The 26,695-nt window shown below is 34.7% G+C and overlaps 1 protein-coding gene across 3 annotated transcripts in view; it reads left to right on the top strand.

Annotated features, from left to right (window-relative positions):
• Positions 1-1,985: 1,985 nt before the first annotated feature.
• LOC123525856 (RNA helicase aquarius-like) overlaps positions 1,986-26,695 on the top strand; it is a 65,569-nt gene continuing 40,859 nt past the window's right edge. The window contains exons 1-13 of one of the 3 annotated variants that reach the window (XM_053538094.1): positions 1,986-2,119; positions 11,608-11,794; positions 13,026-13,085; positions 13,289-13,365; positions 13,735-13,780; positions 14,997-15,071; positions 15,919-16,050; positions 16,335-16,403; positions 17,673-17,850; positions 20,779-20,957; positions 24,524-24,637; positions 25,785-25,888; positions 26,539-26,641. In XM_053538094.1, coding sequence (XP_053394069.1) covers positions 11,705-11,794; positions 13,026-13,085; positions 13,289-13,365; positions 13,735-13,780; positions 14,997-15,071; positions 15,919-16,050; positions 16,335-16,403; positions 17,673-17,850; positions 20,779-20,957; positions 24,524-24,637; positions 25,785-25,888; positions 26,539-26,641 — 1,227 coding nt within the window. In that variant the 5' untranslated portion in view covers positions 1,986-2,119; positions 11,608-11,704. Of the gene's footprint in view, positions 2,120-4,677; positions 5,006-11,607; positions 11,795-13,025; positions 13,086-13,288; positions 13,366-13,734; positions 13,781-14,996; positions 15,072-15,918; positions 16,051-16,334; positions 16,404-17,672; positions 17,851-20,778; positions 20,958-24,523; positions 24,638-25,784; positions 25,889-26,538; positions 26,642-26,695 lie in introns of those variants that run through there. The other 2 variants (XM_053538093.1, XM_053538092.1) reach the window with 2 other exon arrangements.

The raw sequence follows: 26,695 nt of genomic DNA on the forward strand, positions 1-26,695 counted from the left end.
ACTTCTGGTCCTCTTAAGGGACTTGTTGAATAACATTTGTTCGAACAACTTCTAGAATACAATATGTGTGATTTGACTGACACTTCACAGGAATGGGTAGCTGCATGCCAAATTTACATATGTTATGTATTTTACGGTTGAATTATTTTAACTAACTGGTCTTTTCATTTTTATAGATACAGATTATGAAGAGGTTTTTTGTCAAAATTTCGTTTCAAAATTCTAGTCAATAGTTCAGTGATAGTTTGGAGTGATTGGTGTAAAGCCTTGTTGAGCATACTGTTGGCACGTCCCGCTGAAAGTATTGATTGCGGATTTATTACCTTTGAATTCCGTTCATAACGTTTTAACTGATTTATGATCCTTTGATTTTTAATCACAAGTTCAAAATTTATTTTTATCAAATAAATTAATTTTAATAGTATTCAGAATATGTTTCCATGAAGTAAGTTAACATTAACTTCCCCGTTTTTTCCCGAAAAATACTTTCTTATCAAAGATTTCCTAAAACAAATATTCAGCCACGTTTATATTGTTTTTATTAAAACATCTCCCAAGAATTAATGAATCCCCTATAGTTTTGACAGGCACGTTAATGTATTAGATATTGTCGAGAAAAAATATAAATAAATGATATTTTGTTTAGTTTTGCCTACTTTAAACACATAATATTAGTCACTGAAAATGGAATATGAACGAGTTCTACCAGTCATATCCACCAGGCGTACAAGTTTTGATAGCATTAGCTATTAATTTCCGATCAGTCTATATTCGGTATGCACAATTTATAGGTGTAACTTATCACTGTTTTATTGCACTACTTAATTAAAATAGTTTATTCGTATCATTTCTGCATTTTCTATGAAAATACAACTACAGTCTTCTGAAAGTTGTCATAAATGCAGCATATGATCAAAATTAAATTGACTACTGACCATTTCAGTCAGATTAATCAGACCCTACAACCTGGTCCATGTTTTTGTTTGCAAAAAGAAAATGAAATATAGATAACTGTTTCTAAACCAAAGTCGGGCTTTCTTTTTAATTTCAAATGTTACAATATAAGCAAAAACAATCAATGAAATAGAATGTTCTGAGACACGCAATGTTTAGAACAGTAACAGTGACGATTTGATAGAAAACATAACATAAAAACATTCGTACTCCACCTCTTATTCATTTGGAGAGTTTGGAAAGTACTCGCTGAGAACAGGTAAGTCGTGTACTGGTACATAGTCTAGGAACACCGGTTACGTCAAATGCTCGCCGTTACAAAACTGAAATACTGTTAAAAACTGTTACAAACAAATAAATGAATAAATGTATTTTGTAAAGCTCCCTACATAGCCCGCATTCCATTTCACAGTCAGACTTCACTTAAACCGACGATGTCTAGTACTGGTTATTTTCAGGAAAGACAGCTTCGCGTGTTATACACCAGGCACGTTAAAGAACCAGTCTGTCTATTCGCAAAGAGCTAAACTAAGTTAGTCGGACATGCGTGTATCTAAAATGACTTCTCTCTCTCTCTTTTCTGGGGGCTTTCTCTCGCTTTGTCCCTCTGGCCAGACCGCTCTGTGTATGTACTAGTAAAGATAAATTTGGCGCCCTGAGTGGCTGCCTTTGCGCTATGTAAAACGACTTTGAACATGTTAATCATGAAAAGGGTGCTATACAACTCTGGTATAATATATGATATAATATATCAATTTCCAGGCACTAAAGAATCAGAAGACACTACTCCAGCTGCAGAGTGGTAACTGGCTTAATTAATACCAAAATAAAAAAGGAATTAAAACACATATTGAACCAGAACTTGCCACCTACTTCATAGAAGACTGACTCTGTATGAAATTTTCAGAGAAAAGATGAAGCAGGAGTTATTGCTTAATATTGGTATCAGTGAATTTAGTCGATCTCCTAGCGTAATTATCACTTTCACGTCATTTCAGTCTTTGGGCGGACCGTCAAGGGAGGTAACTAGAGTCACAGTTTGAGACTACAGAGACTTCAGCGCTGAACATTAGCTTGCCGATACAACAGATGATCCCCACAAAGAAAACCGGAAAAACTTGTAAATGGTCATAGCGAACTTCAATGAAACATCTAACAGATTTCCGTAAGTTTTTGTTTTTTTTTAAATACACACAACCAAACATTTCACATACAAGTGTACATAATAGAGGTCCGATGTTTTATTAAAATGTGGCATTGGATTGGTTGAAAAAAGTGTAGAGAAACCCATAATAGTAAATGGGGGCGTAAGCTGATTTGATAAAAAGGTAATGTTTACAATCATAAAATGTGTGTCAAAATCAAGCAATACAATGTTTTCGGTGAAATTTGGAATATTTTACAAGTGTCTGTTTGAATACATGACTTTTCAATTCTCACTAGAATAGTAGGTGTCAGGTTTTGCCATTATGCCATTCAACAGAGGGAGTAGTTGTGCTTGAAGAGAAATTGTAAAAAATTGGATCAGTGAAGCCAGTAAGAGATTACTAGTACTTTTTTGGTGTCTGACATTCTGACATTTTAGGTTGTTAAAAGAAACACATTTTAATTTTCATCTCTCAATTTTAGGGTATGTGACAGGGTCATTTCTTATAATGGAAAAAAAATAAGGATAAATAAATATCCAACATGGAAAGCCACATTCCAAAAACATAGCCATCCCAAACCACAACGCGCTACGTGGACGTGCACACGACCAACACACACATAAAGCAAACACACAAGGACAATGACGAATAAATAAAGGAACACATTGGTAGACAGATCTTTATTTTCCTCCAATATTGAAGATTTGAACATATGTACAAACAGAGAAAATATATACATTGCATACAACTTAATAGACATAAATCAGTGAAAATACAGAATAACATTAGATGAAAAAAATATAGACAAAAAAGAAAGAAAAATAAACAATGAAAGATGGCTGCCCATTCATATTCAGCTTAATTAATTAGCATGAATCCAAAATCGTCTAGTAGCGAAACCGAAAAAAAAAAAGCTAGAAAGTTTAGCCTTTGTCATCAATTAACACTAACTTTTAATGCATGAAGGAAAGTGCAGATGGGCAAAACTCTTTATAGATGGCGTCTATTAGCTATATTTGACTAATTCCAAAACGAAAGATAACTAGCAAAACTGTACCTACAAAAAAGTTAAAATGTATTCTTTTGACTGCAATTAAATTCTAAAAAAAGAAATATTTCTTAAAGTGTAAGCTAAGCTGAACAATATTTTAAACCGAAAATTCAAATATTAAACTTGACAAAATAGAATATTGCCAACAGTACAAATAAGAGCACGGGTTTCTCTTCTTCATCACCTTGGAATGGTCAGTAGCACAAATATTAAATATTTTGCTAAATTTTACTATCGCAATTCTGATTTAGTTTTAAAATTCAGTAGTAATTTAAAGACACTTCTGCGAGAAGGTATTTCTAAACACGTTTTTTTATGGGGATGTGGTTTACAAATTTCGTAAGATCTAGGGTCATGGTAATTTTCCAAATGTATTTGGTAAAATTATAAAACGTTTTATTAAAAGAGGTTACGACCCAACTGTTTTGAGACATACCGCATGTTTAATGTTCAACCCGTTTACAGTTGGACACTACGCTTCCCTCTTTGATTGTGTCTGACGGAAGAGGGGGAGGACTCTATGATAAGCAGTTTTTAAATCCTACCAGGACTGAACTGTTTTGATATCTGTCTTCTGGCCTGTTTCGTCGGGCCCTTAAGGGTGTTTCTCTTATTGCTCTGTCTTCTGAAAAGGCATTGAGTACATACGTTTTTGGTTCTTTAGGTTTGCTTTTTATATATTTATACACGAGCATTTTTGTGTTTTACATGCTATGCCTTTTTGTTTCCATTACGTGTGTTAGAGATTCACCTGGAGGGGATTACATTTATTTACACCGTCCCGTGTGTTTGGAACATGGTGGGGGTAAGAGTGAGGTTGGGTGCACACCATAAACCGGTTTAAGCTCCCCAGTGGTGTTTTTGCCACTGACCGTTCCAAGGCAGTGCCCCACTGTATTCCTTTGTTTGTTCGTTTTGTCCTCATGTGTAGGCTTTGTGTGTGTGTGTGTGTGCGCACGCGCGTGCGTCCGTGTGTGTTTGTGGTGTGCACGTTTGCATGCTGTGGGTTTCATTTTGGGGAGGCTGCGTTTTTGGTGCGTGGCATTCCCTGTTTGATACTTGTCTTTGTTTTTTATAGTGAACCAAACGTTAATCTTAACCTCACCATGTTCCAAAGTCACGGGACAGTGCAGATAAAAGTTACGCCCGCCAGGTGAATCTCTAACACATGGAATGGCAACAGAAGGCATGTTATGTAAAACACAAAAATGCTATTGTAAATTTATATAAAAAGCAATCCATAAGAAAAAAAAAGAAAAAGATGAAAAATAAACAACGCATGTGCTCAATGCCTTTGCAAGAAGACAGAGGAACAAGGGATACCCCCTTTAGGGACCAACGAAACAGGCCATAGTCGTCACAGTTCCACATATTATAACTCTTAACAATGCAACTAGTAAAAATGCTTTATCGAAATTGCAAGCGGGAAATGTAGCAAAAGTATTTTGAAGCTCATAGAAAAATCAATAGTAGTGCCTGACCTAGAGAAGAAAACGTACGGTATAGACCGGAGTGACAACACGGCCATTAGTTGGCATTCCCGAAACGAAACGAACATGTTTTTCGAAAACTTCAAAATATACCTTGAAAGCGTTATGTTTGACTGGCAGTTTTATTAATACTGTTTATAAACTTGCTATGTTTACTTTGATCTTCTTTTAACATTGACAGGTAGCTGTTCTCATGTTTTGACCAGTAGAGTAAACTTAGACATATTCGGACAAACATATTTGGATATCTGCTACAGCTGATTAACAGGTCGGAGGTGAAAGCAAACACCAAATTGTAATCAGAAAGCGCAGCATGTTACACTAGTGTTTGTCCTTTTTGTTCGGGTAAAGGATGATTTTTGGTAGGGTGAAGATTCCAATGATTTGTAATGTATGTTCCAGTGAATCTTGGACGTTTCGACCCCAAGACATTTCGACCCCAAGACATTTCAACCCCAAAATTTAATTTTCTTGGACAATTCGACCCCAAAGACATTTCGACCCCTCAGAAATAATTGTATGTTTTCATTTTATTTTTCTTCCGTTTTGCATATTTCACAAAATATGAATACATAGATCTATATAAATATTCTATTTTTAAATAAATCATACACAAAATACATGTCAGTGAATAAACCGCGCTGACCGGAAAGGACCGGCCGTATGTTTATTATTGGAACTAATTGAATTATTTCTTCATGTTTAATTTGATAATTTAAGAAGAAAATATATTATGAAAAATCAGTTTTTAAAAGAATTATATCATGTTTATATATGAATATAAAAACGTTTGCTGCATTTATTTTACTGCATTTATTGCCAAAGCACAATTAATGTCCTTTGAATATATGCGGCGTAACAAACACGTGCCTCTGATTAGTCCTGATAGATTTTGATTGGATTATCACACCTATTGATTACATCAATTAATCAGTATATTTGTAAGCACACACAAGTGACATGTGACAAATAATGTCTAACAAGGTAAGTGCAGTTGAATATGATAAGCTTTTATTTAATTTAAAAGCTAACAAAATTATGGCGATTGTGGTTCATCCACGAGTGTGCAAATTTCTCGTGCGCTCAACAAATTTTCAGCTTCGTATAAAAATGCTTTGCGCATTTTATTTTCCTTTTGTAAATTAATTATTTATTTGAGATATGATTGAATTCTATCATAAACCCTAAAAATACGATTTATTAAAGAAACACCTGTGTACATACAAAATTTTAGGACATGGAAATTCCGAATGCACAAATTTCCAGTGCGCACGCCGATTTTAATCAGGTACAAGACGTAACGCGCAAAAGTGTTTTAATTTCCTTTTGAAAAATAATAATTTATGATATATATGTTTGAATTCTGTCATAAATCACTTCAAAAATACAATTTGTTGAAGAAATACGGGTGTATAGTGTATTTCGGTTATGGCAATTTCCCGCGTGGTCGCCGAATTTCAATGTCTTATAAAATCGTTTAGCGTTAAGAAATTTTATTTATCCTTCTTAAACTTATTATTTATATTATACACGAATGATTTCTGCAATAAACCTTACAAAAAATACCATTTATTAATAAAATAAGGGTGTATTTTGGTAATGGAAATTTCCCGCGCTGTCGCCGAATTTCAGTCTCGTATAAAGTCATTTTGCGTGAACTTATTTTATTTTCCTTTCGTATTTTATTCATTTATGATATATACGAAATTCGTATTTTATTCATTTATGATATATATGATTGAATTATTTAAAAAAAACTTCAAAAATACCTTTAACTTACAAAAAAACAGGTGTATTCCGGTTATGGAAAATGTATTCCGGTGTATCCCGGTTTTTAGGTGGATTCCGGTTTGTTAAAATCATACTTTTAAAATCATACTTTAAATCACGTGTATTTGCTAAAATATTTAATATAGAAAAAAGTAATACGGCTGCTACATTTTCCTTACAGATATGAAATATGATAATAAATTTTTCCCCGTTTTTAACAGAACAGTACTCACATATTCTTATATTTTGCAGTAACGGGGATTTCGTGTTTGATATTTTACAACTGGAAGGAATGTCGTTCATAGAAAAGAAAAGAGCAGTTTGTAAATAACAAAAATCATATTCTGTATTCTGTAAAGCAAATACTGTGCAAAAAATGCGAAAATAAGCAATATGTTGTTTAATTTCCTATTGTTTTCTTTACATTTTCGCCCAAAATAAAGATAATGTTGACACATGTTTCTAAATATCCGATGTCACCACAATCGCTTAATTGATTGTTAATTGCAATGCGCACTGCAGATAAATATACACGTGCTGACTATATCAACAAACAATTAATCAAGGTGTGATAATCCAATCAAAAGATCACGTTTTTCTGATTATGATTTTAAATATCAATATAATGAAGATGGTGACATCTTAAACTTCTTTGAGTTAGATTATAATTATTTATATTTGGTTGAATCCCATAAAAATGAAATGCAATTATATCTTTCACCAAAAAAAAAAAAAAAAAAAAATCTTTCACCCCCACAAAAACGTAAATAAATAAAAAAAAATAAAATAAATAAATATATAAAGAGGTATTGAAGGTTTGACTTTATTAAAGTTATTTTCATAATTAAAATCAGCGAAATCGGTCCATGTATCAACAAATAAGTTGTTAGTTCAATATTTTTAATCCTTTTAGCACTCCAGTAAGTGATAAAGCTGTCATCAGTTGTAAAAGATGTTGACTGAATAAATAAACAATTACTGATTATTACAGAGAATAAATTGGTACATTATGAAAAGCATTTACAGTACAAACAACAAATTATGAAAATAATATTTCTGTAATAACACATAATGGTCATTAAACATCAATAATTGTTTTTCGGTGATCCTAGTATTCACTAAAGTATCTAGATTATTCAGTAATGAATAAATGAGAAATAGCAATTGTAATCAATTAGTAGACTAGATAAACCATTTATCTTGTATTTGTTTATTTGAACATTTAATAACAACAGAACCCCTTGATAGGAGACTTAAAAAATGTAATCAGGTGCAATTAATATTTCTATGATTTAATTCATACGGCTCTTAAGAGTTTTATATGTCCATGCTATGTACAGTTAATAAGCTCACACCTTGCCTAATATCTATACTTAATTCTGTCCAGACCATTATTAATATGCAGCTGCTGTGGATTCATGATTTGACCCAACAACTTTACTAATAAATATTATCAAATATTAATAATGCATAATATCAGATTAATCAAAAATAATATTTATAGTCATAATTTTGTGACAAATTTATTGATTTGTTGTATATCTATACATATATATCATTCAATGACAACAATATTACACATAGACATAAATTAGCCTTTTCCTATATTCGAAATAACTTCCTGTTCTAAACAGTTTGTTCGAAAATATACCATTTGAATTAATTCAGTACAATGTAATTCAAGATGGACATACAAAACTGTCTTCAGAGCCGTAGATATAGCCACCTGCGTGATATTTTACTATTCTTAAGGGAGAGCCGTAGGAATAGCCTGTGAGGCTATTCTTACGGGACTGTAGGAATAGCCACTTCCTAATTACAAACAGTTGTCCCATGACAACATCTATGCTTATCTCAAAACTGGTACAGCATGTCTCCCTGCCAGTGATGGTCAAGCCTGATCTTGAAACTATGGACATCCTTGGCATCAACTACTTCTTGAGGTAACAGATTCCACATGTCGATCACTCTGCATGAAAACTAATTTTGACAAAAAGTTGTTCTGCAACGGAGCTTTTCAAGTTTTAAGTTATGTCCTCTTGTAGATGATGAATAACAGAAAAATTTCTCAAGCGCGCAGTCATCTATACCTTTAACAATTTTGAAAGTCTGGATAGCATCACCACGAATTCTATGATGAGCAAGCGTTGGTAAATTCAATTCCCTAATTCGTTCTTTAGATTCCAGACCTGATAAATATAGCCAAAGATTGTCTGTACAAATAGATCTGTACATGCAGCACAGTATCTGCAAAGTATGTTCACATTTGTGACGGGCTCGAAGAAAATTAATCATTCAATAAATCAGAGCTCCTTTAAACATATTTTCTCAGTCCGCGTTCTGTTCTGTAGCCTGGCATTATAAAAATATTTCTAAATGCCAGGCAGGTTAATTTATGTTGTGGTGTCAAATTTAATCAGCACCAAATTTATTTAAATCATCACCTTTAATTTATATTCAGTTCAAACCGAAGGAGCATGTGTAAACTTGTTTTAATGTTACTGAGGATGATTAAAAAAAGATTGCAAAATGTAAAGACTGTGGCACTGTGGTTAGTGCCAAAATTGAGAGACTGAAAGCTCACAGACTGAAACGTTGCAGTGTGTTAGTTTTAGATCAGCCTTAGACCACTCCAAAGGGTAGCCAAAAAACTTCTAGATATGCTCACATCTTCTCGCGTCAATTGAAAGGGTGTTTTTGGTATTATTCAGACAAAACTCTGAAACAGACTTGGGATCGAAAAAACAGCAAAACTGGTTTTGTTTTGTAATAAATTATTTTAAGCAGTGAATGATAATTTTCATGCAATGTTGATGTAATCATTGATTCCTTTTTGACAGAAAAACCAAACAGTAAGCATTTTTTCGAGAATACCAAGGTCTGTGTGTGTGTGTGCATGTGTGTGTTCGGGTTTAACGTCTTTCTCAACAATTTTTCAGTCATATAAACGACGGTGTCTACTTGTAGCAGTGAGCACAATGCCCAACTTTATAGTGCTGCCTCACTGGAATATCACGCCATAGACACGTGGCATGATACCCCACCCAGTCACATTATACTGACACCGGGCTGACCAGTCCTAGCACTATCCTCTTAATGCTGAGCACCAAGCGAGGAAGCTACTAGTACCATTTTTTAGCTTGACTATTCATAGAATAGTAGAGCTATTGGACTCGCCCATGCGTCGGCGTCCGCGTCCGCGTCTTCGTCCGCGTCCCGATTTGGTTAAGTTTTTGTATGTCAGCAACCACTTGTGGGAATGGATTGAAACTTCACACACTTATTCACTGTGATAAACTGACCTACATTGCACAGGTTCCATAACTCTATTATGCTTTTTTACAAAATTATGCCCCGTTTTCGACTTAGAAATTTTTGGTTAAGGTTTTGTATGTAAGCTGGTATCTCAGTAACCACTTGTGGGAATGGATTGAAACTTCACAAACTTATTTACTGTGATAAACTGACTTACATTGCTCAGGTTCCATAACTCTGTTTTGCTTTTTTACAAAATTATGCCCCTTTTTCGACTTAGAATTTTTTGGTTAAGGTTTTGTATGTAAGCTGGTATCTCAGTACTCACTAATTGGAATGGATTGAAACTTCACACACTTGTTCACTGTCATGATCTGACATGCACAAAAAATAGGTCCCATAACTTTATTTTGCTTTTTTTCAAAATTATGCCCCTTTTTCAACATAGAAATTTTTGGTTAAGTTTTTGTATGTAAGCTGGTATCTCAGTATCCACTAATAGGAAAGGATTGAAATTGCACACACTTGTTCACTGTCATGATATGACATGCAGTGCAAAGGGTCAATAACTCAACTTCGCATTTTACAAAATTATGCCCCTTTTTTCAACTTAGGAGTTTTTGGTTAAATTCCTATTATGTAAGCTGGTATCTTAGTACCCACTAATGGGAATGGATTGAAACTTCACACACTTGTCCACTGTCCTGAGTTGATAAGCACTATGCCAGTTCAATAACCCTATTTTGCTTTTTTACTAAATTATGTCCCTTTTTCGACTCGTATTCATTCAGTGGACAAGGCTGTTGAATAGTCGAGCGTTGCTGTCCTCCGACAGCTCTTGTTTTGCTTTGGTATGACGCGGCCGGGGATTGAACCCACGACCTCCCGCACTCAAAGCAGACGCTCTACCACTAGGCTACCGAGGCGATGTACTTATAAGCAATATATAAGTCTTTTGCTTGAACATAGTAAGAGACTGGTTCTAAATGATAACAGCACAAATTCATATAAATGTTTTGTTGAAAGCATTTTTGAACGGTTTACTTATGACAGTGCCACTATACTTGAGTACAACTTTCTGTCTTACAAAACCTATTACATTCATAATTAGGTTCTTGATCTATGATCATTAAAGTAATTCTCATTATATTTCTCAATATTTCTACTTTCTATATGTCCAAAGGGACGAATTATGTTATGACGCCAGTGTCTGTCTGTCTGTCCGTTAGCAATTTTGTGTCCGCTTTTAACTCTTGAACACCTTGAAGGATTTTGAAGGAACTTGACACAATGTTCCTTACATCGAGACCACGTGCAGAGCGCATTTTTGGATGGCTCGCTTCAAGGTCAAGGTCACACTTAGGGGTCAAAGGTCATATGACTTTGTTTTGTGGTCGCTCTGTAACTCTTGAACTGATTGAAGGATTTTAAAGAAACTTGGCACAAATATTCACCACACCGAGACGACATGCAGAGCATGTTTTGGATGGCTTGCTTCAAGGTCTAGGTCACACTTAGGGGTCAAAGTCAATACCTTCGGACGTATATTGCTCTGCATTTCGGTGCTCTTGTTGTAAAATGTTAAGCTTTCACATTACACTGCTTTTGCAATTATATAAAATTCATTCATTAGAGTTACCTAAATCATAAGTCACTTGAATCACTGTGGAAAAAGACAATTAGTATGTGATATATTAATTAAAATCAGTTCTGACCACTGCGGACCAGTTCCTAATGCCCATCAGTAATTAAGAGATTAGTTGCTAGGAGCAACCTTCAGTAGGTGTTGCAAATAAATATTATGTGTATATTTTTGAATGTATGAAAGACATTGCCACATTATTCTAGTATATCCCGTTTGTGGAGGAGGCCAAGAATCAGATTTTGTTATTTTCTGAACTTGCTTAAATGTACCTGTATACATGTACTCATTTCACAGATGAATAGAACACCTGACATGCAGTAGGCAGTGATCAACATTCTTGTACAAGTTCACAGAGAAAGAAGTGATCTGGAATATAATTTCCAACAAAGAAATGAGTGAGAAAACTGCACAGAAAACACCAGGCCCTAAAGGGGTTGGGACACTAACAGTTGAACAAATACAGGAAGACAGAATAACACAGGTATATTTTGATTAATTAATGGCTTTTACAAAGTACTTTTGTATCAGAAAATAATCAGATAATTTATATATTATAATTCCAGAAATAATATTTTGTAACATGAGAACTGAGAGATAGAAAAATGAGAAAAAAATTGCAATATATATTTATGTGATCTACCATATGTGTTTCATGGGAGACACTGCTTTTTTGCCTTCACCCACTGTCTGTTCAGCCCATCCCTCCGTCCGTCTGTCTGCACTTCATAAAAAAAAATCTAGCTGGATTTCAGTGAAACTTCATCACTTTTGTTCAAATCATGCTCCTGGGATCAAAGTTAGCTCCACCCAAGGGACACTCCTTTTATATAGGCTTATAAAGGAAAAACTTAAAAATTCTTGTCAAAATCCACAAGTATTTAGATATTTGTTGTATGTAGCATTTACTAGTGGTCCTTCACCAAATTTGTTCAAAATCGTTTCCCAGTGATCAAAATTGCCCCTTCCCAAGGGTTCACTACTTTTACATAGACTTAGATAGTAAAAACTTTAGAAAATCTTCTTGTCTAAACCTCAAGGCTGAAAGCTTAGATATTTGGGATGTAGCTCTATGTAGTGGCCCTTTACCAAGTTTGTTCAAATCATGCCTCTGGGATCACTTGTTTGTAAAGGTCTTCTTGTCTAAAACCTCGAGCCCTGGAGCCTAGATGTTTTGCTTGTAGCATTGTGAAAAATCCTGTACCAGATTTGTTCAAATCTTGCCCCAGGGGTCAAAATTGGCCTTGCTTTACCTAGACTTGCATAGATCATATTATAATTGGTCGCATACATGTAATTGTGTTTTATATGTATATTTTATTGTATATGTATTGCGAATGAGACTAATAAAACATTGAATTGAATTGAATTGAATTGATAGGAAAAACTATAAAAATCTTCTTATCTAAAAACTCAAATATTTGTCATATATCGTTGTGTAGATGGCCTCTACCAGGAAATCATGTACCCATTCAAGTTGGGTGAGGGATATAGGGTCATGATTGCCCTCTTGCTTTCTTCAAGACCCCCCCAAAAATATTATTGAGTTTTAGTCTTAAATTTTTTTTTATGTGTATTAGTCAATAGCAAACATCCCAGATTAACTGCTGTGATTTACCAGTTTATATTTGCAGTTCTCTCTTAATTCGAATTCACACTAGTAGGTTATCATTGTTAGGTTATCACAGTTTTATACTGTACATATATATTTTCAGTTGGCTGCAGAACTCTGGTCCCCGGCTGCATTAAAGAGAAATGTGCAATTTAAACCAGAGGTAAGGAAAATTTGAATTTTGAATATCCAGAAACGCAGTGAATGAAATATGTTTTTCTTCACTGTATGGTTAATCATTAACCAATTATTTTTATTAAGAAAGTTAAGTATTATTGTTAGGACGAAATTGCGGAAATAGTCAGAATTGTTTAAATGAAAGTTGCATTTAAAGTGTTTAAACGGTAACTTATTTTATCTTAACAGGTAGTTGAAGAGATATATAACAAAGAGCTTGTGTCCACCAACTTTGCAACAAAACGTGTTATGATGCTAGAATTCAGGTAATACATTTATAAATACTTACTATACTTTTTAAATAAATTTAAATGAAGTTTGTTATTTTTTTTCATAGAAAATGATTTTCTTTCAGTCTGTCTTTATGTCACAAGAACCATGTTTCTAACTTGTTAGGCATAATTGATTTAAAAAGTTACCCATGTTTGTAGATATACATTGAAGATAGGAATGTCGAAAGTGGCCAAAATTCCAAGAAGTATTACATTTTGTTCATTTGAAAAAAGATCCCTTTTGTGGATATATTTTTAGGAGGCACCCATCCCAGTAGACATTTGTAGCTTTTCTTGGTTTGTACTGGTACATAGACATCTCACTAACTAACATTAACTCTTGCTTTATTGTCTTGTTTTCAGTCAGTATTTAGAGAATTACCTTTGGCCAAACTTTGATCCCGATAAGGTATGTATTAAATGTATCATATCAATTCAGTCAAAAGATTGAACACCTTGACACTTCAAAACATTCTGATGTTCTGGGAAAGATGAATTTGTTTGTTTGTAAGCTTATTTATAGTTGCCATCAGAAACCTATATAGACGACTCCTTCAGGAGACAGTAATTTTAGTTGGAGGATAGTGCATGATACCAAAAATGCTCCAATTCTAGCTCAAAAATTTCAGCTCTAGAGATGTTTATATGCTGTCACGGATCTCTGAGCTGAAACAAATCCCATATTGAAACCTAACCAGAAGTTGTGCCAGAAGTCTGTCATGCTATAGTTTCCTCAAATGAAAATGCCATTGACTCACATTTTATTTTAAAATATTTCTTATCCATTTTTCTTTTGATCTGACATAAAATAAATCATGTAACAAATTCTGAACACAAATCATACACACAAGTTTCAAGTGGGTATCATTGCCTGCAATATTTTGGCCGCCTCTGTAGTTGTGACCTTATCAGGGTACTCTTCATTTTGGAAACAATAGGCCCTATAAAGTCGTTATTTATTGATCTTTTCTGTGAATTAAAACCTATTAAGGTATCTTTTTCATGAACTTTGTTGAAAATGATTATATTTATAATTCAATAAAATTCAAAAATATACAAAATGTTGATATTGATTTTCAAAAATAACCATGTGCTATTAACTTTGCATGACGCCATCAGTCCCTCATGAGAGTCGTGCAAGATGTTGCGGTTCGACACTGGTTAGGTAACCTAATGGTGTTACGCCATAACTTAATGGACATGACCATCAGAAAATAAAAATAGTGTCAGTTAAGTTATGGTAGCCAGAACTACTCAAATTCTTGAAACTTCCCATTTTCTGTTGCATGCCAAGTGTAAAGTGCCATACACTGGACTGTTTTCCCAGTGTTAGTAGTTTCAATTGGAGGAATCTGGGCTTGAACTCATGACCTCTGGTTATGCAATCATCAAGTGTTACCACTGTACCACAGCATCATTCTGCGCTTGAAAGATAAAGTGCATGCCAGTAGTTTACATACCTAATTGAGTGTTTCCTTCATGTGCACACTTTGACAAGAGATGTGAAAAATTAGCTCAAACTATACATGAAGTAGTATTTTTAAGGTTTTCATGTTTATTTCCATAAGTTTGTTCTGTACAGTTTAATGTATATTTATTGTACAATGTAAAATTTTATTTTTCAGTCTAGCCAAAGTCATGTGTTGTCTATAATCTTAATTATCAATGAAAAGTTTAGAGAGAGAGTACCACCATGGAGTGTAAGTATATTCTGCTCATTGTCACAAAACATGTTTTTACATACTCCTTTGGTATATCTCATTTCAAGATGAAATTGTTTTTTCTTTCTTTTGTTGGGTTTAGAGTCACATTGTGACTTTTACTGCTTTTGATGATGAAGGAAGACTCAATCTTTTTGTGTTAAACTGCTTGCCCGATTTTAGAATAAAATACAAATGGTCCTTGTGTGACCCTCTAACAGAATTGTTAAAATTATTTTGATTCATAAACTGCTTGCCCGATTTTAGAATAATTTTATACAAATGGTCCTTGTGTGACCCTCTACCAAGATTGTTAAAATTATTTTGATTCGTCAAAAAAAAACATGGCTGCCAGAGGGCGTGGTCACTTTTCCCTATATGTATATAGTGGAAACTTTAAAAATCTTCTTGTTTGAAACTGCAAGCCTGATTTTAAAATAATTTTACACAAATGGTTCTTGTGTGACCCTCTACCAAGATTGTTCGAATTATTCCGATTCTTCAAATAACATGGCTGCCAGGAGGCGTGGTCACTTTTCTTCTCTGAATCAATAATAGCTAGAGCCTTGATATTTGGCGTGTGATATCAGATTTGTAATGTCTACAATAATTGTGCAAGTATTGCCCTAGGTTCAAAAGTGTGTGTGACATGTATATAATATAGGCTAACATAGAAGAAACCTAACTCTGTACTTATACAAACACACTTGAAGCCTTGTACTCAGGTGAGCGCTTTAGGGTCAGTGACCCTCTCGTATTTATTTTGGAATTTTGACTTACAGCAATAGAATTTCTACTATAGATATTCAGTAAACTTTTAACACTTTTCTTGTTTACACTATTTCAGTGTTTCAAGAAGAAATCAGAGCATTTTGCAGCATTTTTCCACCATATACTGGAAATGACACTGTCAGATGTTAGGTCACTAAAGGAACAGTCATACCTCATCATATTCCTCATACATTGCTTCAGAAGTCTTGTAAGTACATCTTCTAATATAGTTCACTGTCAGTTATAAGTTCATTAAATGAACAGTCTGTACAGCAAACAGAGCTGTGTTCTGTCTTTGTTTATATGTTGATAGCCTGCTTATGCATTACAACTAGCATATAAGGGCTATTTGCCCTCTTTGTATGTTGATAGCCCCTTTTGTTACAACCTTAGACTGTCATTTTGAGTGTTGTACATTGCTTGAGAAGCTGTTTAAATATTGGACAGTATTGTTTTACTAGCTGCCATATTGATGGTGTTTATTTCTTGTAGGAGATGGACCTGATACGAGAACAAGTACAGAGACTTGTGTCACTTCCTATCTGGACATGCCTTATACCTGTAAGTATCTCAGCACTATACCTTATAACAGTAAATATGCCAATACCATACCTTATAACTGTAAATATGCCAATACCATACCTTCTAACTGTAAATATGCCAGCACCATACCTTATAACTGTAAATATGCCGGTACCATACCTTATAACTGTAAATATGCCAGTACCATACCGTATAACTGTAAATATGCCAGTACCATACCTTATAACTGTAAATATGCCAGTACCATACCTTATAACTGTAAATATGCCTGTACCATACCTTATAACTGTAAATATGCCAGTACCATACCTTATAACTGTAAATATGCCTGTACCATACCTTATAACTGTAAATATGCCAGTACCATACCTTATAACTGTAAATATGCCAGTACCATACCTTATAACTGTAAATATGCCTGTACCAATAACCATACCTTATAACTGTAAATGTGCCTGTACCATACCTTATAACTGTAAATGTGCCTGTACCATACCTTATAACTGTAAATGTGCCAGTACCATACCTTATAACTGTAAATGTGCCACTACCATACCTTATAACTGTAAATATGCCAGTACCATACCTTATAACTGTAAATATGCCAGTACAATACCTTATAACTGTAAATATGCCACTACCATACCTTATACCTGTAAGCAGTTTGTTTATACAATTTGTGCAGCGACCTCAATGTTTTTGTTGCAACCAAGAAAGAGCGCTACTATATTTAGATTAAGGGTGTTTTAGAATCGAAATAATTTATAGCAAAACCGAGTTTTTTAACACTACTTGTATACTCGGGCGGTATTACATCGTACAAATAATTTCACTCAGGCTGCGCCCTCGTGAAATTATTACGCCTGATGTATAACCGCCCATCGTGCATAAATAGTGTTAAAACATTCATTTGCTATAAATTATTTCTTAAATGAATCCCATTACAGTTTTGTTGAGATAACCTTAAATGTAAGTATTCTGCTGCAGGAGCTTTCTTATATACACATGTATATACATTGTGTTTATTTTAACCATTCAGTTTCAGAAGTAAAAAAGGGTACGTTTGTATTTGTATATGGTTTTCGGTATGGAATTGTTTAGCCCGTATTCATAATGTATGATTGTTGCACTATCTATTTCTCTGTCTGTTTCTTTTTGTTTGGGCCATTGCTTGCTTAGAATGTGCATTTTATATTTCATGACTTTGATCCCTTTATGAAATATGATTACAGTTGTCTTTATGCAGGATATTTTTTTTCTTTTTGACATATATTTGTTTTGTAACAGGGTAGAAGAGAAGAACTGTTTAAGGCCAATCCAAAGTACAGGAAGTTTTACAACTTCATCAAGAGAAGTGACAGCAAGTTATCCACAGAACAGAAGAAGAAGGTGGAATTTGAGAGAACTTTCTTAAACAGTCTGATACACAAATATATCACTGTGCTGAACACTGTACCTGAGAAAGGTTGGTATAATACACAAATATATCACTGTGCTGAACACTGTACCTGAGAAAGGTTACACAAATAGATCACTGTGCTGAACACTGTACCTGAGAAAGGTTGGTATAATACACAAATATATCACTGTGCTGAACACTGTACCTGAGAAAGGTTGGTATAATACACAAATAGATCACTGTGCTGAACACTGTACCTGAGAAAGGTTGGTATAATACACAAATATATCACTGTGCTGAACACTGTACCTGAGAAAGGTTACACAAATATATATCACTGTGCTGAACACTGTACCTGAGAAAGGTTGGTATAATACACAAATATATCACTGTGCTGAACACTGTACCTGAGAAAGGTTGGTATAATACACAAATATATCACTGTGCTGAACACTGTACCTGAGAAAGGTTGGTATAATACACAAATATATCACTGTGCTGAACACTGTACCTGAGAAAGGTTACACAAATAGATCACTGTGCTGAACACTGTACCTGAGAAAGGTTGGTATAATACACAAATATATCACTGTGCTGAACACTGTACCTGAGAAAGGTTGGTATAATACACAAATATATCACTGTGCTGAACACTACCTGAGAAAGGTTGGTATAATACACAAATATATCACTGTGCTGAACACTGTATCTGAGAAAGGTTGGTATAATACACAAATATATCACTGTGCTGAACACTGTACCTGAGAAAGGTTGGTATAATACACAAATATATCACTGTGCTTTACATTATAAGCAGCAATTACTAAAGTGAAATACAGCTGGTTCATGTATAGAAGTTACCAGTTACTTTCAGACAGATTGGTACAGGTCAGAAACCTAACAAATCTGACAAGTTCCATAACAATCTAGTTAGTTCATTTCTTCATCCTTAATATATTGACATTGAATGGGTATGCCTATAAGATCTTGTGCAACTTTTATTATCGGCAAGATCAGACAAGTAGGTCTAGACCTTATTTATAACAATGAAGGGGTGACAGCGGTTAACCGAGTACTTGCTCGGTGTTCCGAGTATAGATTACGCAATTTAGTAACCGAGTACTCGAAAAAAAAGAAAAGAAACAAAGACTAGAAACACGTCAATTTTAACGCAGCCATTTAAATGACACCAAAGTGTCTCCCTGTCATCTTTCCGATCATTTACCCAGATTATACAAACACGAAGGTGTGAATTGATACACAATGGTCAGTAATGACCCCTGACAGGTTACACGTGTTTGCAAAATCATGATCGCTGTAAATTGTATTTATGCCGCTTATTGCAGTACCACTTATATTATAAACAATTAGAATATCACACCACACCTTTGTGCAGACGTTAAAATTAGCGGTACATCATGAAAAACATATCCTTTTTTAACTTAAAAAGTAAACCTGTCCATTTTATGCCGACTTTGCAGTTTGCTCCAGAAGTTCGGCTTAGCGTTTTATTAGTCGCCGATATATAAAATAATTATGATATTAAATGAACTGTTAAAATTTACTCAATTTTCGAATGTCTTTATAACCGAAAGAAACACTATGGTACATTCTCATTCTTACTGTTACTGTTCTGATAGAACACTAAGTTAGCCACTTTGTTCTGTAATCAATCTATCGGAAACCACTTTTAAGGAGTAACCGAGTACCTGATCGAAAAATCAGCAAGTACTCGAGTACCAAAATAGGTACTTGTTGCCATCCCTATAAAAAAGGTATCATATTTCACAAATGTTCACTCAAGCTACTTCATTAACACTCAAGCAACTTCATTCCTTCACCAGTTCGACCCATATTTAGACAGAATGTGCATTATCTGTAAGTCTTAAAACATTTGTCGGGTTAAATTATGGATCAGGTAAAATAGATTGGTTACATTATGGGCAAGACACATTATCATCCAGATAAAAGATAGGCTGAATATATTTTAGGCTAGATAAGATAGTTTCAGTATGGGATCAATAGGGCAGATTGGTTGCATTTTGGGCCCGACAAGACATCTCTGTTTATATTAAGGTCCAGATGACACAGACTGGTTATTCTATGGGCCAGATAAGACAGATTAATTATATTTTGGGCCATACAGTGCAGATTAATTACATTACAGGCAAGACAAGACAGATAGGTTAAATTATGGAGCAGATAAGACAGATTATTTACGGCATTGGCCAGATAAGACACGTTGATTACATTATGGTCTGGATAAGACAGACTGGTTACATTATGGTCTAGATAAGAGAGACTGGTTTTATTAAGAACCAGATAAGACAGACTGGTTACATTACAGGTCATATAGTATAGATGGGTTACTTTATTGACCAGACAAGACAGTTTTTAGCTTGTCTGATTTTTGAAAAAAAAATCTACGAGGTATTGTCGTCACTTGGTTAAAATTTTTGTTTAGGTCCACCTTTTCTCAAACACTGTAAGAGCTACAGCTTTAAAACTTTGCACACTTGTTTACCATCATAGAGGACTATGTAGGCCAAGAATCATAACTCTAACCTGCATTTTGTCAGAATTATGGCCCTTTTTGTACTTTGAAAATCTGAACTATAGCTCTTCCTACATATTGTCAAGCACTTGCAGACGAGCAATGGCACCCATAGGTGGTGCTCTTGTTTACATATTGGGTCAGATAAGACAGACTGGTTACATTGTGGTCCAGATAGCAAAGATTTAGTCAGGGTCACTTACCCTTGATTTTGCAAACAATCGCTCTGTTCCTGTCTTCCTCAGTATTATATATCGTAATGTTGTTATATTTTGAATGAGCAATATAAGACCACAATGGCCCTTTTGTTATTAACCACTAGAGTTCTTAACCAGTTCCTAACATTCTTAGCACATTTATTGAAAATGATTTTCCGGAAATATGTAGCTCCTAAAATATGATACATTATATCTTAATTAATATGTATTTTATTTTTACAGGCAAAGTTGGTGAGGAGAAGATAATGTATTGTGAAAGATTTGTTGAGTTCCTAATTGACATTGAGGCACAGTTACCAACTCGACGATTCTTCAATGCTCTCATGGATGACAGCCATGTTCTCAGTATCTCACTGCTGTCAAATCTTACAAATCGGGAGGATGGAAAACTGTTTTCTGAGGTACAGTATGAGCTTTAAACGGGCCTACAGTCTTCCAGTCTTACAAAGACTGTTTTGTTAGGTTTTTTTAGCTCGACTATTCGAAGAATAAGTAGAGCTATCCTACTCACCACGGCGTCGGCGTCGGCGTCACACCCTGGTTAAGTTTTTCGTACCAGTCCACATTTTGACAAAGTCTTTTGAGATAAAGCTTTGAAACTTTCAACACTTGTTTACCATCACCATGTCCAGTTATAGGCAAGAGTACATAACTCTGTCAAGCATTTTGACTGAATTATGGCCCCTTTTGACTTAGAAATCTTGGTTAAGTTTTTCGTACCAGTTCATATTTTGACAAAGTTTTTTGAGAAAAAGCTTTGAAACTTTCAACACTTGTTTACCATCACCATGTCCAGTTGTAGGCAAGAGTACATAACTCCATCAAGAATTTTGGTTGAATTATGGCCCCTTTTTGACTTAGAAATCTTGGTTAAGTTTTTCATACCAGTCCACATTTTGACAAAGTCTTTTGAGATAAAGCTTTGAAACTTTCAACACTTGTTTACCATCACAATGTCCAGTTGTAGGCAAGAGTACATAACTCCATCAAGCATTTTGACTGAATTATGGCCCCTTTTGTCTTAGAACTCTTGGTTAAGTTTTTTGTACCAGTTTATATTTTGTGTAAAGTGTTTGACATATGGCTTTGAAACTTTTATATCTTGTTCAGTATAATAGTCTCTATCAATAGGCAAGAGTACGTAACTCTCTCGTCTTTTTTGGCTGAATTATGGCCCTTTTTGAACTTGGAAATTGGTTTTGTTTTATATATGTCCATGTTTTGTCAAGACTATTTGACATTTTGGCTTTTAAACTTTAAACACTTGTTTATCATTATGATTTCCATCTGTAGGCAAGAGTACATAACTCTGACAACTATTTTGACTGAATTATGGCCCTTTTTGGACTTTGAAATTTGTTCAGTTTTTTTTAACAAGTCAGCGTTTTGTCAAAACTATTTGAACTGTGGCTTTGAAACTTTTAACACTAGTTTATCAACATGATTTCCATCTCTAGGCAAGAGTACATAACTCTGTCAACTATTTTGACTGAATTATGGCCCTTTTTGGACTTGGACTTAGTTAAATTTTTCATATAAGTCCATGTTTTGCCAGACATATAACTTAACATATTTGCCATCATGGTCACACATTGCCAGTTAATGCAAGACTAATCGAAATCCACAAATATAGGAACATTTTTTGTTTAATCCATTTTTTTGTTTAGTCTGAAAAACTATGGAAATATTTTGACCCCATTCTTCAATCAATTCTTCGAATAGTCGAGCGCGCTGTCATCCGACAGCTCTTGTTTTATATATGCCCGAAAGGACATATTATGTAATACCCCTGGTGTCCGTCCATCTGTCCGTCCATCCCAGGGCCCACGCTGTCGTTCGCCACTCGAGCCATTTGGCGAATCTGCGATGAAAGTGGCGAAGAAAAATCGCTAGTGGCGAAATTGAAAAAATGTTCGTAATTTGGACCGCCATTTTGTTTCAGACGTTCTAAATCGTAACCTCCGAGAAATTATGTTAAAAAACAGTTGACTGGTTCCGATAATTTTACCTTATAAAATTAACTTATTTCGGGATAGTACTACCCAGTCTGCGTTTGTACATATAACAATGTGTAATAAACATCTTGACACGCGAGAAGATGCAATTTGCAATCAATTAGCAACTGATTATCGGGTTAAAATAATCTTTTTGTTTTGTTGTCATTACGGCAGATTAAATGATTGATGCCTTTAATTTCCATGGATCAAATAATTAATAAATAAATCGGCAAAATAATGAATGGTTTGATGAATTTTTTAACATTTTCGCCACCGTCAGACAGTATCTTAGTCACAGGCACGGGTCCAGTGTATTTTTTGTTTAATATAAAAATCCTTTTTTTTTTCACACAAATATACTTTTTATATGTTAGTCAAATGAAAAAAAAAATGATGACAAAAAATCCGGTCACAATATCATACACGACACTGTGACCGGATTTTTGTCATCATTTTTTTTTTCATTTGACTAACATACAGAAAGCATATTTGTGTGAAAAAAGGTTGTTTTTTTATATTAATCAAAAAAAAAAAAAATACACTGGACCCGTGTCTGTGATCTTAGTAAGTAATTAGTAAAGGTGTTTGCCAAGTTTTTTGAATGTCTTTTAAAGTTAGGAATGGATTTTAAATGTAATCCTGTATCAGGGTAGATTTCTCGGAAGCACAGAGCACCAAAAACACAGCCCCCAGGCCATGCATTTACATAGTAGGCCCACAACAAAAAGAAGCTGTAATGGAAAAATATTTCAGACAGGTTGCTTCAAACATCCAAAAACATTTTAAAATACAAAACTTGCTTTAGAGGTATACCCACTTTCATTCAAAAGTCCCCCTATATAGCTAGAGTATCACCATTTGCTTATGGGAAGTAACAAAAATTTTCAATGCGCCGCGGGAAGGGAAACCTCTCCAGCACCCTCCCTACCGTTCCCGAGAAAAAGGTGGCTCCAACTTTTTTCAGCCCAGTGTGGGCCCTGCATCCATTAGTAATGTGTCCTCTCTGTAACTCTTGAACCTCTTGAAGGATTTCAAAGAAACATGACACAAATGTTCACCACATAGGGACAACGTGGAGAGCGCATGTTCTAGATGGCTCGCTTCAAGGTTAAGGTCACACTTAGGGGTCAAAGGTCATATGAGTGTGTTTCGTGTCTGCTCTGTTACTCTTGAACCCCTTAAAGGATTTCAAAGAAACTTGACACAAATGTTCACCACATCGAGACAACATGCAGAGCGCATGTTCTGGATGGCTCGCCGCAAGGTCAAGGTCACTATTTAGGGGTAAATAGTCATTTGAGTGTGTTTTGTGTCTGCTCTTAAACTCTTGAACTGCTTGAAGGATTGTAAAGAAACTTGGCACAAATGTTCACCACATCGAGACGACGTGTAGAGTGCATGTTCTGGATGTCTCGCTTCAAGGTCAAGGTCACACTTAGGGGTCAAAGGTCATCGCTCTGTAACTCTTGAACCCCTTGAAGGATTTCAAAGACACTTGACACAAATATTCACCACATCAAGATGATGTATAGAGCGCATGTTCTGGATGGCTAGCTACAAGGTCAAGGTCAGTGGTCAGAGGTCATACCTTCGGGCGTATATTGCTCTGCATTGCGGTGCTCTTGTTTCAGTTTAAGTCATCAGGTGATTTTGTAGCCTTACTAGTGGAAGAGGACTCCCGGTGCCCTTGATGGCATTATTTCTGGCATTGGCGGGTAACTGAATAGAACCGCTGACTTTTATTTCCATAGATAAGTAAGATTTGTCAAATACAGTGTTATAGTTTTTCTTGAAATATTTTATGAAAGAGGTTTATCAGAAAATAAATATTCTGATGCTTAAATGGGAGACTCTGTTTATAAATAGAAATTGATGTGTGCTCTTAAAAATGCCTTTTCACTGATTCTGTTATACACATTTTGTGAATTTCTAAAGTTGCATCAATTTCACTGGTTTCTTGTACTTTTCAGTTACTGGATATGCTAAAAGTATATGCAGAATTTGAGATAGATGAGGGCACAGGAGAGGCCCTTAACTTACACAACAGAATAGATTTGCATTACAATAGGGTCCTTGCTCTTCAGGTTTGTTCTTCTTAACATTTTCAATAGCCAAATAAACTTAACTTACAATGAAAAAAATGACCCGCAAACAGCTTGTATTAATAAAATTATATTGGAAAATGTTAGAAATTACATTATTGTTGAAAATATCTACTATTTATGTTTTTAACCAAGTTTTTCAATGTTGAAAACCTGTTTATAAGATTGGTGATGTCATTAGGTGAGTTACGGATGGACGGAAGGTGTCAAATTTTTCTTTTCTATTCAATGCCTTTGGCTTTTGGTTGAGGTATTGAAATGAAATGTAGCTTACAGTAAGACTAATGTGGGAATCGCATAGTGGGCCAGTGGAACCATGGTCAAGGTCATTGTAACTAATGTTTAAAAAATATTTCCGCTTAATAATTTAAGTTTGGGTTGATGAATTGAAATTTAACCTATTTAAGCCTATATGGAGCTTATAAAACAAACAAAGTTGGGATTGCATAATGGGTCATTGGGGTCAAGTTCAGGGTCAGCATTACTTAATTACCTTGTGTAATTTGAAAATTTCACTCTGGTGCAGTTTTCTAAGGCATTGGTCTATTGTACCTTTTCTAATGTAAGAATTTCATAGGGCTTGGGAAGGATGGGTTGTGGTTCAAATCCCAGACTGGGATTTAAGTTTTTTTCTTCAGTTGCAATTGAACTTGGTATGTAGGTAGTTTAATAGGACAGAATGGGTTGGGGGATTGTTTTTGTAGCTGCTAGGGTCAAGGTCAGTGTAGGTCAAGGCCAATGTTGCATGCAGTATTGTACTCTGTTTATCATTGTATTGGTCCTGCATAATATTTATATTTTAAACTGCTTTCATCAACTTTCATTTGAGTTATAGAATGGCTAAAATGTTAGAAAAAACTAGAATTTTCACATCTTTTGTTTTAATCATGTAATATAATATCTCTTATCATATATCTTGTGGAATTTTTAGAAGTAGTCGCGGGGTAGAGCTTCTGATTGCAGTTCAAGGGGTCACAGATTTGAATCATGGCAAGACCAGAGGTTGATTTCAATTTCCACTATCTCTAGCTTGTAGGACAAGACTTAGCACTAGTTAGAAGTCCAGAAAGGACATTCTCTGTAACAGTGTAAAGTAAATATACATATATTTGAACAATTATATTTCCAGAAAGTTGCCTTTAAACATTTCCCAGACTTACATCAGTTTGCTATAGCCAATGTGGCGAGTGTAGACAGCAGGAAGTCCTTGTTGAAGTACTTTAATCCTCTCAGGTAATCATAGCTTTATATGGTATTTTAATGCTGGTCTGATTTTAGAACAGGGCACAAGCATTGCTATTCTTTCCATTGAACACAAAAATGAACTGAAGGTCAAGACATAGTTGCAGGTTTTGAGAATTTAGTTTGCTGAAAACTATCCAAAAACTTCTAACCTGTACACAAGAATTCCAGATACAGCTTGGAATCAAAGTAACAAATCTGTATGATGAAAATTTATGGAGAGGTTTGAATTACACATTTGAAATAACTTCTTGGTGCACAGTAGTTCATAGAATGTTTCCTCAGCAAACAATACCATGGTTTATTTTACCCCAACTTTACCTCAAAATAGAAATGAACAACAGAATTATAATTGGCTGTTTTTGTGTGAAATTATTTATCACCATGATCAGTTTATGGAACACCAAGACTTCTTCTAAGTAAAGTGCAAGTAAAATGTCTTTATACACAAATGACAACTTACTTTGGTTATCATGATTGTCAGTGAGATTCCACTGTATTTTATTGTGAGAGTTTCAAATCTGTTTATTTTATAGGTTTTTACATCAATGAATAGTTTAGTTTCATTTGGGATAGATTTTCAAGTTGAAAAAATTCAGATTCCAGAAAATGATACCTAAATTCATTCATCTCATTCACAGTACGAGTGACATACACAGGATATTGGGTCATCTCAACATGTTGCCTATGTTAGAAGAAGGCCAGGACTCGACACAAGACAGAGAGTTCCTTCTAGAACTCTTGGTATGTATCTCAACATGTTATCTATGTGAGAGGAAGGTCAGGACTCACCACAAG

This window comes from Mercenaria mercenaria, chromosome 3 (assembly GCF_021730395.1).
Source record: "Mercenaria mercenaria strain notata chromosome 3, MADL_Memer_1, whole genome shotgun sequence".
NCBI lineage: Eukaryota > Metazoa > Mollusca > Bivalvia > Venerida > Veneridae > Mercenaria > Mercenaria mercenaria.